General features: G+C 38.8%; 1 protein-coding gene across 6 annotated transcripts in view; it reads left to right on the forward strand.

Moving 5' to 3' along the window:
* The window catches only part of ITGA9 (integrin subunit alpha 9), a 273,508-nt gene that overhangs the window by 27,390 nt on the left and 228,996 nt on the right, over positions 1-17,122 (forward strand). For all 6 annotated transcript variants that reach the window (XM_053967746.1, XM_053967754.1, XM_053967764.1 and 3 more), the window contains 7 exons: positions 1,228-1,296; positions 4,525-4,662; positions 7,305-7,410; positions 8,839-8,933; positions 11,896-11,986; positions 12,503-12,548; positions 15,348-15,502. In XM_053967746.1, coding sequence (XP_053823721.1) covers positions 1,228-1,296; positions 4,525-4,662; positions 7,305-7,410; positions 8,839-8,933; positions 11,896-11,986; positions 12,503-12,548; positions 15,348-15,502 — 700 coding nt within the window. The remainder of the gene's footprint in view (positions 1-1,227; positions 1,297-4,524; positions 4,663-7,304; positions 7,411-8,838; positions 8,934-11,895; positions 11,987-12,502; positions 12,549-15,347; positions 15,503-17,122) is intronic.

Here is a 17,122-nt window from a genome sequence, read left to right on the forward strand (position 1 = left end):
TTCTCCCTTGGCATGGGACGCAGGTAGCAGGAACACATAGCAAAGTCTCGGTAAGAGGTGCTGAATATAGAATGTTACAATGGGCAGTCCTGTTGTGCTTTCCAAATACTCTAATAAGCTGATCTTTTCCACTTCTCTGATAGAAAGTGATTAGCATTGCCACACCTTTTCACTTAAGTTAAAGCCAAGATTCTTAATGAGACTGGGTCATTTCTCCAAAGTTGCAAAGATTGTCATTATTTAAGACTGGGTTTAGAGTTGAGACATCTGGCAACATGCTATTGGTGCTAAATATGCCACTGCATAAGCTAGGGAGTCCTGTGTATATAGAGCAATTGTCCGCAGTAAACCTGTGCTGTGTTCTTGATTGAAAACAGCTTTGAACTCTGTCTCACCACCTGTTAATAACTCACCACATTCCAGTGCTTGGCTCTTCCACAAGGCCTTGGAAGTAAGAAGTCCTCTGTCCTACAAACTGTGTGAGCACCTGCTAGGAGGGAGCCTGTCAAATGCCACAGGAGGCTCAAAGACTGACTGAACCAGCCTTTCTCTTGAAAGGGAATCCCTTTCTACAAGCCATGTGCTTCACATCTGAAATTTTGGTACAAGATGTGTTCGTGAACTTGACTCGTCAATAATTTTATCCCTGAGGATTCCGGATTAAACAGTTTCTCCTGTGGAAATGAGCAATGAATAGGCTGTGTTTGAACAGTTTTCTGATTTAGAAATTGTTTCAGACAGAAACAATTGTGTGTAGTCTGATTGGGATTTCTACTCTGACTGTTCCTAAAGCATCATGAAGTTTGCAATGCAGTATTTGCAGGCACATTTTCTTGATAAGGGAATGCTGGATAAGGGAAAGGGAGCAGGGTTATGCATTCTCAGGCTCTTGCCCTACTTATTTCCAGACAGTCTCGAGATGCCACTTACTTGAGAGTTGTAAAGTTGCCTGGCTAGATGCGTTTAAGTGCACACATGTGCACATACATAAGCAAATAAAAAAAAAGTAGGCAACAAGATGAATATTCAAGTGTTTCTTATGACAATCCTGTGATTTTTCAGGACAGTGGTGAACCCTGTGTCATCTTTTAAAAGAAGAATGACCAGTAAAGTGGCTATGAAGTTGGATCCTGGAAATAGTCATGATCATGATTTAGATATTATTTAGAAAGCACAAGTGCTTCATAGTTAGTATTGGTTAACTTCTTTTATTTTTTCACCTTTCAGGTTTATATTTTCAGAACAGACAGACAATCAGGCTCTCTAATAAAGATTTTTCAGGCTTCAGGAAAAAAGGTGAGCATTTATATGTATGTTTTCTATTAGTAGGGGGGTAGAGAGGGTCGGAAATAATGGCAGAGTCATCCTGGAGCATCATTTTCATTCCACTCCTTCATAAGTTGTCCAGCAAACCCTGTTTCTTCTTATCCTCCTAGAAGAACTAAACCTATTTTACAGATCAGCTGTATGCCGTTTCTTCTGTAGCAGTCATGACCGCAATGTCTGCTCAATGCCCATGTGACTGAAATAAAAGGTCTTGCTGGAAATTGTAATAGTTCTCTTGAGTTTTATGTGACTGTAGCAGTACCTCTGAGATGTGGGACATGGGGTACCAGGTGAGCCTAGATGCAGAGGTTTCCTCTTAGTAGATGTTACTGGGAGATGTGGGTAACCTGGAGTTCAGTTTAATATGCAAAGCCCCAATCTGTTTTCCTGTGTTGTGTTGTGACGAGGGAGATATTGCAGTTACGCTGTTTTGTGGAGGAGCAGTTTCATTGCCTCAACAGATGATGATTTCTCCTTCCAACTATAAATCAGTCTTGCATTCTCTTCTTGAAACTGCTGTCTGAAAGCTGAACTGTCTTCCCCCTCCATGAAATTTAGTGAATGCTAGTGAGATCTAGCTTCCCCAGTGTGGTGTTGTGTTTGAATGGGCAGCAGTTTGTGTTCTTCATTTGGGGGCTTACTGGAGCTGTGTTGCAGGAGAAACAAAATGGACAGTATGTCTAGCTATAGGTAACAAAAAAAGAGCTTTATTTGGGAATAACTTAGTGATTAAATGATACCTCTTATCTGGGGTCTCCTGTGTTCTTCTGGGGGGATAAGAAATACAGAAAAAAATGGTTTCTGGAGGCTTTTGGCTCTGGGAAGACCTGCTACCCTCATGAAGACCCAAAGTGTTTGCCTGTATCCTCAGATTGGGAATGTTACTATATCTTGTTATTTTTTTTCCCAGCAAGACACAGTTGCAGTATTTAAAAACTTACCTGAAATAGGAGATGCTAATTTACTGAATTTAATGAAATAAATTTAATGAAATAAACTACTGACTTGTATTTTAGGGCCTCTCCAAAATTTTACTTTCTCTGCTCTAGCAGAATTACAGACATCTTGAAAGGAAAAGACCTCCCAGTTAATCCAGCACATTTCCTGTGTTTGATTGCTTCCTGTTAATTTCTTTCCCTGTTCAGTTTTAAATGTCTCTAAGGATGTGCTCCTGACTATTCCTCAAACTAATAAACAGAGCCATCAGAAAGTTTCCAGGTCTTAGCCAAAACCTTTTCCCTTTCAATTTAATTGCTTTACTCTTACATGTAACTTAACTAATCAAGTATTTACATCATTCAAGTACTTCCAGGGTTCTTTTTCATTAGCATCTTCTTCTATAAATTCTCTATTCCAAATGAGAATTTTATTTTAAAAACAAGGCTGTGCTAAATCACCTTTTTTGTTTGGTTATTGTTTATTGTTTCGTTTTGAGGTAGAGGCGAAACCAGACCTGCTCAGCAATGAGCACTTCTTGGGAATTAGCTGTCATAAAATGCTACATCCTCCCCAGTGGTGTGAAAGTTCATTGCTTTGACGTTCTTGGTAGGCAGATATGAACAGCAGGCCAGTTTATTCCTTCCTTTTTTATTAATGGAGGCTGAACTAGGAAATCAAATGCAGACAAAAAGAGAAAATCCAGTACCTTCTTACAAATGTTAATCTTGCAAACTTCAGGTTCTTACCTGAACTGTGAACACTGTGAACTCACCCATGCTGCAGACATGCCATATTGCAGTTAAGTAAATAATAGCTTTTTCCTGAAAACTGCCTGAATACATAATAAAATGCTTTTTCATAACTTTTGTTCCTTACCCATGAGATATTTACCTATGAGAAATTTCTTTTGAAACCTTTGTGGATTAAAAAAATAAACAAAAAATCCACAAGGGAACTTAAGCTACAAAATAACTGGAATTAAATTATATTTGAGGCCCAGCTTTAAACCTACAGAAGCACAAAAATCTGCATTAACAAACTGAAATGCTATTCTTCAATCACCATTGCATTATATATTTAGCAACTTTTAAATCTTACAGACTACATAGAATAGAGTTGCTGCTGCCCATCTTCTAGTATGTCCAATAGTTCGGGTTCATGCATGTTAACTTACAGGTACGGAGGTCACACATCTCCTATGAGGAATGCAAAAGCATTCAAGAACATAAATAATTATTCCTTTTATCTCAGATTTTCATACTTTGTAGAAAACAGCACTCAATTTCCAATACGAAGTGGCATCTTCCCCACTTTCCTGCTGAAGTAGCTTTTAATTTTTAGGCTATAGTTTGTAGTTGGTTTCAAAGAGTATTCCTTATGTTACCTTAGCAGAAGTGAATGAAATAAGAGTGAAATATCATTCTTGCTTTTGGTTTCCTTCTTGTGTTTAAATGTGTTTTGAAATTTGTAATGTGGGTGCTGGCTGGGAGATAGTCTTCAATGTTCACCCATATAAAAAAATAATGAAGTGAAATTAATGTATTTCTTTATTTTAAGCAGTTAAGTTTATCAAGTAATAGCAAGTGAAAATTGAAAGTGGTTTACATTTGTTCTGTATCAACTGAAAAGCTTTTATTGAAAGTCTTTGTTTCTGTTTCAACTTACCTGCCTGTATATGAGAGGAAAGGCAATGATTAAGATGCACAACCAGTATGCCCTTTGACAGTGAGTTATACAAATAAATGCAAATAGAATAGGGAAAGATAGTTTAGAATCAAGAGGTAGTCTTAGATACCTGTTTTCATGGCCTCTTGCCTATTTTTCTTTCTTTCATTATTTCTTTAAGGTATCCCCAGATCATCTGTGGTGCCCAACTTCAAGGAACTTTAGGCATGAATAATCACTGTCCAGGTCTGGTTTGGGAAATTAATTTCACCCCTTCTTAGTTTTAAGCATTTGACAAGCAAAAGCTAGTCTAAGAAAGCTCTTTAAGTGTCTCACTTAAGTATGTCCCAGAGTATAACTTCTATTCTGTTGTTAAAACATCCAGGCTTGGTACACTGTTATAGTACAGTCTTTTCATTTCTGCCAGAATTATTCGTAAAGCTTTCTCTATAGGAGTGCTTGTGAGTGATAAAGCAGCAAGTTACCATGTGAAATGAAAAGAATAACCAACTCCAACAAAAAACACACCTATATGATTTCCTGCTGTGTGTGGGCAGATACTGAATGCTTTGTTGTGACTCAACTTGGTTACAGATGGGCTCTTACTTTGGCTCCTCCTTATGTGCAGTTGACCTGAATTCTGATGGTTTGTCAGACCTACTGGTTGGAGCACCTATGTTTTCTGAGATCAGAGATGAGGGGCAAGTCACAGTCTATATCAACAGAGGAAATGTAAGTATGTACAGGAGGTGACTTGGTAAGGGATGAGGGTGTGGGTCCCTGGCAAGGCAGTGCTTATGTCCTTCCAGCACTGCATGGTGAAACTCGATGTTTCAAGTAAGTGGGGCTCTGGATGTCTCTAGCAAAGCATGAAGTCACAGGAAGACTCATCTGGTATCGTAGTTTGCCAGACGCCAGCCCAAATTCATCACAGACCTGTAAATCTTTCAAAGAGATCTGAGAAAGTCTCTGGTTCTGTGTTGAAACTCAGTGGCATTTGTGGCTTTATGTGGATTTAATGCCAAAACCAAGTAAGAGTCAGCAGCTTTGACTGAGTTTCCTTTGAGTTTTGAATGGTCACTAAAACCTGAAATACAAATTGGAAAACAAATATCTGAGGATTGAGGAAGAGGAGAGAAAGCAGAGATTGAATTCATGTTACTTTCATATTATGCCCTGTATAGAGGTTTTAGGGGAGGTTCTTATCAGCTGGTATTGTTGGATTTTACATGACCTAACAACAGTCTTGGAAAAGTCTGAACTTTGTTGCATTGGCTAACCAAGGCCATTCTTATGTTTTATTTCTAGGAAAACAGTGGTTGTTTACATACTATTAAATATTTAATATTCAGGTACTAAAGCTGCTGTCTTAAAGGAAGAGTTGTTACAGACTAAAGTTAAATTGGCTTGTATTTAGTGAACTTTGAATTTATTTATGCTAGACTTCAAATTCACCAGAAGTCCTAGCATTTAGGAGACTTGAGAAGTGTTTTTGCTGTAATTTTTTTTTATTACTGCTCCTTTAATTGAGCTTTACTTTTTCAGCTTTATCCACAGGAGGTTCCACCTTTTATGTTGCAGTGTTGCTGTTGGGTGTCAGGATAAGGTTCAGAATGCCAAACAGATAGCCAACATTTCCTGCTCACAGTGAGAGTATACATGAGTTAATGTTTATCTTCTATAAAATAGTCAAGATAAGTTTCTTATACTCCTGCACCAGGAGTGTTAGAATTACTTGCACAAGCAATGGCTTGCAGGATTGTGGGCTTTATTTTGAGCAATGGACAATTTAAACTTTGTTTTGATTCCTTTTCCTTGGCCCTAAAAATTAAGAGTCAGACATAGTTAAGGGATAAAGGGTTTTTACTTTAGTATTTGATAAGGATCCTTATGGTGCACCACTTTGCCAAGGTGGAATGCACCGAAATGTACTTGATAGATCATGTACAATTTTATAGACCTTACAAATTACTATATCTAACAAAGATGCCCCAATGAGAGACTTGAATGAATAGCGTGATATCTCCCCATCTTGAAGAATTCCCCCCTGCAAGGGCCTAATCTTAATTTACAGGATGTATTTTAAAGAGGACCTTGGTTTCTCAAGATAGCATACAGTTTTCCAGCCTCCAACTGTGAGGTCTCTAGGATGTTTGGTCTTCTGGCCTAACAGAATACCAGGACTATGCTGAGTTATCAGACTTAAGGAGTTACAATAATGCATGCTAAGAGCACTGAGGATACATAAAAGGTATATAAAAGATATATAAAAGGTATATTAAAAAAAAAGGCAAAAAATTATGACATCAGTTTCATTCTGCAAGCACCATTGCTTAAAAGGTTGTTGTAGAGGATCAGAGAACACTGTATTATAAAACAAACACACATGATGATGCTATATTTAAAACACTTATATTTTGCCCTTTCCTGTGACAACTGAAAAGAATAGAGTCACACATACAGGCCTGCCTGTCTTCTATCTGTTGTGTTTCAATTTCATTATGTGGGATTTTCTTAAAGTCTGCAACTCCTTGCAGCTGAGAAAAGATTTTATTACATGTTCCAGAGAGTAGCTTATTCTCATTCACAAAGGACGCAAAACCAAACAGCCCTGAGGTGGGTACAGATGTAGAATGTGTCACTAAATTTATTTTTCTTGTGGAAATGTTCATTTTCCCTGAAGAGAAGACTGAAAGAAAATAAAACTTACATATCTGACCAGAAGGTGGGTGGGTAGGAAATACCAGCACCATATAAGGCTTCTCACGGCATAGTAGTACCAAGCTACTTAATTTTCAACTTTTCTCCGTCTCTTTATTTCATTAAATATATTTCCGTATTCTTAATTTAAGAAGGCTTTTGGAGGACTTTGCTTTAATTCTTCTGTCCTGTACTTAAAATGTTCTCAAATCAAATTATTAAATGTTCTTTGCTTAGGGAAAAATACTCCTTAGCTTGCTGGAGTTTAGCTGAATAAACTTGGACTGGGGATTTTGATCCTTGGATGTAATCTGCGAGTAGAGCAAACTCTGGGCTGTTACATTTTAGGCATCTGTAAACTTTCATGATTCACCAGTCCCTGTGACTGCATTTAATTACACCTCTGAGTTACTGTTCAATTAATTTAGTATTTTAGTTAAGTCATGCACTCCTTTGTTTTCCCTTCCCCCTTTAAAACTAAAACCCAAAAGGTTTAAAACACAAGTAAATTCCATTTCTAGAGCTCAGGTAATCTGACTGCAAAGAGAGCAAGAGACAGGCTGCATCTTTGCCCCAGGTCATTTCTACAGCACATGGGCAGCTTCCATGGGGAAGGCTTGCCTCATCCAGGGCTTGCACCATTTCCCTGACATTTTTTATTTCTTGCTTGCTAGGGAGTGCTGGAAGAGCAGCTCAGCCTGGATGGTGACAGTGCCTATAATGCACACTTCGGGGAGAGCATGGCTGCCCTTGGCGATATTGATGATGATGGCTTCCCAGGTCAGTGCAATTTCCTCCATTGCCGTTTCTCCATAACTGTGAGCTACACTGGTGACACTGTCAGTCTTGCATGGCATGCATTGCTTATCCAGACCTGACTAGCACCTGGGTTCATCCTAAGGATAAATCTGCTTTGGTAGGATTTGTGTGCTAAAGTGTTTTGTAGCTGACTGTCTTTGCTGTTGGTTTAGTTTGTGTCTGTGCAGGTCACATTAACATTGCTTTGCTTTCCTTGCTATTGTATTTTCTTCTTCTCTGTATGGCTTATAAAAGGCTGTAGATACCCTCACCCTAAACAAAACAGAAACCTGTGTCTGACTTCTTTCTTCTTGACCATTTCCTTATGTTTCCATGCCTTTCTGGTTTCATTGACATAATCTCACTTCTTATCAAGAAGCATAATTCAGAAGTAGCTTCTCACTCCTGATAGCACATAGTCTATTAATTTCTCTCTTTAGCTTTGTTCTCCCCCTGCTCCATTCTCAGGATACTCAGTGTGAGACCCCATGCTGTGAGAGCAGTCGGTGAGAACAAAACACGGGTGTTCCTTTTCTGCCCTGATTTCTGGAAGTGCAGATTAAGGACTTCTAAACAAAGGCCAGCTTAGTGTGTGCTTGGATTTATTTCTTCCAGGCAACTCAGGACGCAGTATCCCATTAAGCCTAACCCAGCCTCATTACAGGTTGTCCTCACAAATCGTGAACATGCTTTTCCTCTGTATCTGGATGTGTGCTTGTGTGTAATTGCTAATATTTATAGTCAGTCATGGTGATGCTGAGACTGCAGAGGGAGTTGGATCAGCCTGTGGGTATGAAGCAGTTGTGAAGAGCTTAATTTTAGCAGATAGCATAGTCACTAGATCCAAGTAGGAGAGGAGAATGGGAGGTGGGATCATGCTCTCTGTAGGAGTTTGCAATTAAATTGGATCAATTGTAATTTGAAAATTCACTCTCAACAGTTGTTTTTAATTCTTGCCTATCCATTTAATATACCCAGCCTCTTTGTGTAGTCTTGGATTTTCAACCAACCTTAATGTACTGCTACAGTAAATATTTTGCCAGTCTTGTCTTGGTTCACAAAGCTGATGTTCTCATGGGTTGAAGATCTGGTTATGAAGGGATTCTTAATTCACTTTTTTGAGTATTGTTGCTGGTTGATAAACACATTTTTGTAAAAGAACATGTGTCTAATTAGGCACAACATCTGATTATGTGAAACATACATATGTGTACAAATTCATATGCATTTGTGTATTTTTAAAGTTTATCTTAACATGAGCTCTTAATTAAATAAGTTCTTCTACCGAGGTTCATATAAGCTGCTGATCGTCTTTTCATAGGGAGCTGTTTTCCTATGGATAGTTGTACCCTAAAATTAGGGAAAAGTTGGATTAATGGAATGGATTGTGAAATCTGCAATGTTTTACAGATGTTGCCATTGGAGCACCTAAGGAGGATAACTACATAGGAGCAGTGTACATTTACCATGGGGATGCCAATGGTATTATACCTCAGTACTCTATGGTATGTGCTAATATTGTTTATGATCCCTATCTGAAAGTCACTTTCCCAGGACCCACAGAAATAAACAATACTTAAGGGTCTGTTGGTAGGTAACCTTGTCATAGCTCTACATCCTTTTCTCAGTCCTGGTTTGAAGATAGCTTCTCCCAAAGTTTGTCTGTATCTATGCTGAAAGGTAAAATTATGTTAGGAGGTATTTTTTACTGTCTTTTGTTACAGTTGTCAGCTATATCTTCTTGAAGCAAGCAGGGTCTTAAAAGTTGAGTGTTAGTTTTTAGGGATAGTAGTAATGCAGAGGAGAAATGAAAACCCTGGAAAGGTTGAGCATGCAAATTATGGAGAGGTCTGTGGGAAGTTGGGAGGTTGCACTTTCTTCCTGTAGAAGCAGACTTTGTGAGAATGAAGAGTTACTAACTGTTCTTTTGTACCTCTTTACCCACTTTGTTGGCCTTCTTGCATTCTAACAATATGTCAGAAGGCCATTCTTAGGTGCCATCCCCCTTATCCACCTATGATGAAGTAAAACCTTGCTAGGGATATGCTATGGTATCTTGTGCAGAGACAGCACAGTGCAATTTAGCTGCTGTAGCCAGGCAGTAGAGAAGATAAATTCATGCTCATGCTGCCCAACATGTGTCTCATAGTCTCTGTCTAGCACATTTTACTGTTCCGAAAGTCTGACTCTTCCCTCTCTCTGTGTGTTTGAAGTTCTGGTTGTTTTGTTTTGTTGCTGGGTGGGATCCTTCATCGTAAATCAGTTTACGCAGAATTAAAGAGTTCAGTGGTTATATTGGCAACTCTTTCAACAGACTATAAAATTTAGTCCTTCTTCCTTTACCATGTATATGGCATGCACTTCTTTTGAGAAGAAAGGAAGTTAAGTGACTCTTCAGTGCATTTTAGAAGTGTTCATAATGTATGGCATGTGGAGGATTCTGCCTGATTTTTGCCAAGAGCCAGTGGTTGGGAGGTTCTTCTCTGAAAACCGCAGAGCTTTCCATCTCTTGCTGAAAAGGATCAGATTTTTTTTTGTTTAGTATAGTTTAGTTTTTTGGATTGGTTTGATTTTTTAGGTTTTTTTTTTTTTTTTTTTTTTTCTTTTTTTTTTTTCTTTTTTTTTTTCTTTTCGTCATTCTTGGGAAAATTTTACATTTTTAAGGACAGATCAGCAGGGTGGGAAGGAAGGCATCCTGTTTGTGATCTCTCCCTCTCCATTGGAGCAAGGCCAGCACATATCTCTCTATTTGGTCAGTGGGAAAACACCCAGCTCAAGAGTGTGGCAGGGTATGTGGTCATTGACTCTTGATAAACTGTTCCTATCATTGTTCCATGTCCTGAGGCAGCCAAGGGGGCACCGCTTACAGGCACTGTCTGTCTCTGCCATTTCCCAATGTCTGGTGCAGGGCACTAGACAGACCACTGGTTCAAGTCCTATGTGTAACCAAAACTGTGTAACAATTTCATCTCTTCACCTATCTGCCCTGGATTTTAACCTGGAGGTGGAAGACATTTTGTATCTTATTACTATATTCCTGATCCATCTTACTGCTCTGGAGTTCCTCTTTGAAATAAGCTGCGAGAGGTGGAGGGGGGGCTGTCCAGCAGGGTGTATATTTTTACCCTTTTCATTTTGTTAGCTCTTCCTTCTCCTTCCTCCTGCTTTCATAATTTAAAGTGCTGATAAGTGTCATTCTCTGATGTCCCTTCAGCAACTTCAGTGGCAGCTATTAACAGAAGCAGCTGACTTGGCTTTGTGTCCTGCTATTTTCATTTATGGTACTTAAAAGCAGCGTTATTCTTCTGTCTTGTAGGATGAAAGAACCCACAGATGTCTTTTAGGTATTTGCAGGTGGGATTTACCACCATAACTGGGACCCCCAAAAATGGAATGTGAGTGTAATATGGGGATGAAGTTACTTCCAGTTGTCTTAAGCTTACCCTCCCCACAAGTAGAAAAAGAGATCTGTACTCAGAGGAGCACTGTTTTCCCTGTAAACTAACTGTCAGGATATCTTTCTTACCTTCAACTAGTCTTTTTTTCCATAAATTTCCTGCCTGATCTTTTGTCCAATATTGCATTCTTTTACAGGAGGGCCAGGAAAAGTTGGTCACATGTTACAAACAGTGAAGCACCTCCAACAGACTTAAAATTACTTCATGGTTTCCTCTGTCTGTAACTTCTGCAGTCAGAAGTTGATTTGAGTTCAGGTCTTGCATTGGTGGCCCAGCAGAATGACTGAAAGCGGGCTGATTGCCTTCTTAGAAAAAGAGATTTTGATATGTTAATTTGCTTCAGACAAAGACATTTACAATGCAAGTAATTTAGAGAAAGTTTTGTGTTAGTAATTAAAAGAAGAAACAAACTATGTTAGAAGTCAATTAATCTTTGTGTGGGGGAGGCAAAAATGAAATGCAACATCCAAACTGGCAGAAATACTCTGTAATAGATGATGGAAACACGAATTTCCAAATGGGAATAATTTTGACTTTGAGTATGCTGGCAGACTTCATGAAAAGAAATGGTTGTGTGTGATTTTTTGTTTTAACTAATCATTAATATTGTTAAAATGCTTCTTAAAACTCTTATTCACAAAAATTAAGGTAATAAAAAAAAATCTCTTGAGTGCAGTTATATTTTTCCTCATGCAGAAATCTGTTTGATGTGTTCCTTATTTTGCTTAGGTCTGCATGAGTATTGTAATGCAGATGTGGGTTTTTAGTTTAAGTCAACCCTAGTCTCCTACTAGCCAGGAGCAGAAGGGCAGTTGACAGCCTTCCTGTTAGAGCTGTGTGGGTGCAGTGCAAGACAGCAGGTGCATAGCACTTCCAGCCCACAGAAGAGAGACCCAGTGGCCATGGAAATCATGCTTAAATGTTTTGGGACTTTTTGTTTTGGTAAGGGTTTTTTTTAGAGGATTTTTTGTGTTAATGACTAATTTCACTTGTGTGTTTTCTACTGCAGAAGCTATCTGGAAAAACAATAAACCCAAACCTGCGTATGTTTGGCCAGTCCATATCAGGGGGAGTTGATATGGATAGCAATGGTTACCCAGGTATGTCAATTACTCTGGCAGTGAGAGCATCAGGAAAATACAGCAGTAGGCTGAGAAAACAGCAGAGCTGCTTGTTTTCAGGCTCCTAGTTCTTGCCATTGCAGGTGATCAGTGAAAATGAGCTGCTTTTTCTGTTTCCCTTCTGCCACTCAAAACTCCTGATAAAAATTTTCAGTGATTGCCTAATTAAAGTATTTGGACGGTTACAATGATTCAGTATCTGGCCAAGGTTTTAAGTTACTGGGAAGCTGCTCTGTCAGGATGGCAATCTTAAAATAACCCAAAAAGTAGACAATAATATAATAGTAGTAATAAAAATCAAACAATGAAGTAGAAGTGAACATCACAGAACTAATCCTTCAATAACAAGACTTATGACAATGATATTTGAAGGGACAAACTGGCTAAGTCAGAAAATGCTTTTTTTGGATTCATGTTCTGTGATTCAGCAACAGATTTGAGAGAACTGAATTCTATGCCTCCTTTGTAACTGCCTTAATGTTACAAACATTTCAGATATGACTGTTGGAGCCTTCCTGTCAGACAATGTGGTACTTCTGAGGTGAGATGTCTTTTTCATTCACTGTTGTTTTCTTCTGTTTTCTGTTTATATCTTATTTGGTCTAAGTCCAGTTTCCTCCCTAGTTTATTGTGGCCAGAAGAAGCTAGCTGGATTACTTTTTAAGCAAAACCTTAGACATGAATGGTGTCAAAGAATGCAGTCTAATTTAAATAGAATAATGGGGGGTGATAATACCAGGATAATACCTAGTCTATGAAGAAAAAGGGTTAGAGCCGAAAGAAGATGTGTTGCATCTCAGTGCCTCTTTAGAAAGGCTGCTCCTGACTTGTGACAAGGCTTTTTTATTGTTGTGATGTTTACCTAAAGTAAATCAATGGTGATTAAAGGGAATGCAGTTGAGCAAAAAATGAGCTGCATAGTATGCCAGGATGCAGTTTTACAGATACAGATAGATAGACTGTTTTGCATATATAGAAATTTGTAATGGGATACAGAGTGAAATAAGGGTGTTTAGGGAAGTTAAATAAAGATATGTTTTCAGTGCACACATGAGCTGGGCTGCTATTTCAAGTTTGTAAGTTAAGTGTAATTGTAATTCTGTCTTAGAGAGATGGGACAGCTTGGTTCACCAAATTATACAGGTGGAGAGTTAGAGTGCAAGTGACCTGGGTAACAGAATGGAAAGCTGGATTTTTGTCAGTAGCTCCTTTGTTACACTTGTTAATATTAAATAAAAAAATCCTTTCAATACTTAGATATCGTTAGGAACTCCTGCATCTTAATGGAAGTTACAGGGATGGGGTGACCCAGGTAAGACAAATGCTGGAGCTGCAGAACAGATGTGCCAACCTTCTTCCTGTTCAAGGCAGGAGAAACTTGGCTTTGTTTCAATTTGAATCAGTTACACTGAAGAAAAAGAAAAAGGAGAGTGAGGGAAGAAATACTCTTGATGATCAGCATGGCAGGTGGTCAAGGCTTTTGAAGAGTTTTCAGTTTCTTCATCATACATAGAGAACGCTAATAAACTGCTTCTGTTAAAAGGTGTGCCATGCCCCAGATGGGAATTCACAGTCTCACGTCTCTGAAGGTGCTAGAAAGAAAACTGCATTTTTCGTCTACATTGATGTTACTTGCAGAGAGGGGAAGACAAACTGAAAGGCTTATTGTGATTAAAACCACATACATCACAACTGCATGATGACCTCTGTTCATGCATTCAGTTATGCTTGTGCATTCAGGGGAAATTAGTGCATTACTGACTAACTTTGTGAACAGCTTGATTAATTGCTGTTACCGCCAATTTACAGTGTGTCCCTCTTGCTGTTAGGATAATGAGATAAACTTTTTCTCCCCCATGCATCCCCTCACCCTTCTTGCTTTTGTGAAGTTCTTTAACCAAAACTAACAAATGTTTTGCCAAGTGATATTTAACACCTTTGGTGAAAGCCTTTCTTGACTTGGGGCAAACACATTCTGTTGATCGTGTGTGTGTATGCCTCTGACAGATGCATTGGGTTGTTTTTCCCTAGTGAATAACCAAGTGACATAACATTAAGGAAAAATCACACAGTGCATGATAGCTGGAGAAATACTTTTCTGAAGGAGAAATATTTTTCTAAATCAGTTATAGCATTTACTCTATTATGTCTCTCTAAGCATTCAAAAAGAGTGGGTTTTTTTTTGGTTTTTTTTTTTTTTTTTAAGGTGTAAAATGATCCTAGGACTCAGGAAGCAGAGCAGAGACTTAAGTGTGCTTGGACTGTGAGGCTATAAAAGCCCACAGTTTGTTTGGGATCCCTCCTTGGAGGCATCACCTCCAGCTGTTTCTGTCTTACTGCACTGTGAATAAAAGGCTTTATGAAACTATGAGAAACCTGGTCTGACTGTGTGAGTGTGGTATGTGTAGGGAGTCAAGGCGGGCACCTGTCAGTTCACTGGAGCCACACACTGTAATGAGCTTTGGTCCCAGCACTTAAAGTCTCTGGTGGTGGGAGTGTGACTGCCTGAGTACCTCCTGGATGGTCAGACAGAGAAGTTTCCTCAGCAAGACACCTCTGCCTTAAGGCAGTCAGCTTGCTCTGTGATTCTGGCTGAGGTCTCCCTCAGCCAGGAGGACTGGTAGCAGTAACCTGGTGCTGGAGTTACAAGAGTAGAAAGGTTTTGTTCACAGTGCACTGGATAATTTCCTGAAACACAGTTCAGCAACGTGATAAGAGTATTCAATCCTTGTCACTTGCCAGGACAGAATTAGCCAAACTTTTTCCTCCAGAAAACATGGCTGTGGTGTCTGTTTTCTCTCTTATACTGTCAGAAAAATTATGTATGAATCTATCTCCTGTGGAGGACTTCTGTGCTCTCTTCTTGACTTTGAGGTCGCAAATTTTACTGTGGAAACCATTTCCATTCTGTGGAAACCCACAATCTCTCCCTACCTGTCCCTGTTCATTCAAGATGGTTAGCAACCAGTCTCATTTGCATGAACTTGCTGTTCTTGTTTGCTCTTCTGGTAATTTTGTTATCCTCTTCAGTCATCAGGAAGGCTTATGCACCCTTTGCTGGAGATGATTATTGTTATTACATGTTATCAGTTTTCTCAGCTGCCAGCCTGTAGCCTGTATCTGAGCACTAAACTTCAAGCGGGCATTACACCTTTCATTTAAATGCTAGTAGCCCTTGCCAGCTAGATAAGATGCTAGTTTATTTTACAATTCAAATGTACTCTCTTATTTTTCTTGTCTGCTTGAAATAGAGCAGTTTATCAAAATTGCTTTTTTTTTCCTTTCATGGAGAATTTCCCTCTGAATGGTCACTCAATTTTACTTCTCTGTTGATCTCCAGATCCAGGCCTGTCATTACCATGGATATAGCCATTTTCCTGCCCATATCCATCAATATCACAGCTCCTCAGTGCCATGATGGTTTGCAGCTGGTGAACTGCCTCAACATCACAGTATGCTTTCGTTTCAGTGGCAAGCACGTTCCTGGAGAAATAGGTAAGGTACCTGTGCCAGCCCTAGACAGGAGCACAGTAACAGGTTGACCCAGAGTCAAGGTCTCTCTTTGTACTTAGTAACAAAGCTTTTGTGTGAAATAAGTAGTTTCAAGATGAACATGGGCCATACAATCCCAGAAAGCTGGAGGCTTGAGAACTTTCTTGGGCATATTTTCACCTTCTGATGAGGCTGACATAATACCGAAGCAGATTCTTCCTGAGTGAAATGAGGAAAATGGGCTTACTGCAAGGATAGAGAACACAGCCTTCTGAGTTCATATTCCGTCTGCCTCTTGATAATACATACCTGTATCCATATCCTCTATCAATGTTATTAGAAAACAGGTATGATTTGCTCTGGATTAATAGTGTTTGAAAGTCTGCAAGGAGCTCTTGAAACAGACATGAGAAAATCCTTTTCTGTGCATCAGTTTACCTGTTTGTAAAATGATTATAAATAGCTCAGTATTTTACTGATTGTAAGAATGTCTTCCAGATTAAGTGAAACACTTAGATTTTCTCAGGTGAATGGAACTGTATAACATGTAATTGCCCTAGCCTTTACATCTTGGCTCTATTGAAATATTACTTACGTCTTTTACATCCCAATGCTTACAAATCTTAGCTGTTTTATGAAGTTGTATTGGACAGATACAGCATTTCTAAATATTTAAGGCCTGGGTTAATTTTTTTCATATTTCACCTTTGTCATGCTTTAAGAATGGCAGAGGACTTGTACTGTACTGTTCAGCAAAGATGCCTCAGCCTCACAGCATGCTGTGTCTTGACAATGAGTCTGGTGAGGAGGTGGGGGAAGCACTGACTCCTCCTGCTCTGTGCCCTAACCTTTTTGAGCAGCTAGTTGAGAAGGGTGAGTTGTATCTGTGTATCCTCACTCGAGCCTGCTGCAGTATTCTGTTTTTAACTAAGTCAGAAAAGGAAAACGCTTCTTGCTACTTCTTGCATTCACATGAAGTGAGAACTGTAAGCAGCTTGTCACTGTCACCTGAACAGCTCAAAACAATAGAATTACTATATTTAAGATTTATCTGTATTCTAACATATTGGTGCAACTGAGACTTCAATTTCAATTTTTGCTTCTTCTAAATGCTGTCTTTTTCCTTCCCTGTAGATGATGACTCTAAGTAGACAAATACATGCTTTGATAAAGTATTTTTTTTTACTACCCACTACTCTGTCTTTAAGGAAATGCATTTCTGAGGGTTCCTGAGGTGTTAATTCCTCTCTGAAAAATTACAAATAGATTTTCTGAATATCTAGGTGTTCTTACGTTCCTGGGGTACCATTTAAAATGTTTCCTTTGCTTTAATTTTGTATCTTTGGACCTGTGGCCAAAGTAGTAAGTAAGGCAAAGAAGTAAACTGCATTTTTTCTAATCTAAGTATCATTTTCCCTTGTTTACAAAAGACCTATCTTCCTGTTCCTCATGTCTTGTAAGAGCTGGTTGAATTTGCCTGTGTTATCATGCAAACTGTACTGCCCATGAGTTACTGGGTAAAAGCATATATGCATCTTTCTCGATGACTAACATCTATTGCATTACAAGGAACTTTTTTATTATTAAGTAAGTTATTATATACTTCAACCATTGCCCTTTCAT

The sequence above is a fragment of the Vidua chalybeata genome, chromosome 1 (assembly GCF_026979565.1).
Source record: "Vidua chalybeata isolate OUT-0048 chromosome 1, bVidCha1 merged haplotype, whole genome shotgun sequence".
NCBI lineage: Eukaryota > Metazoa > Chordata > Aves > Passeriformes > Viduidae > Vidua > Vidua chalybeata.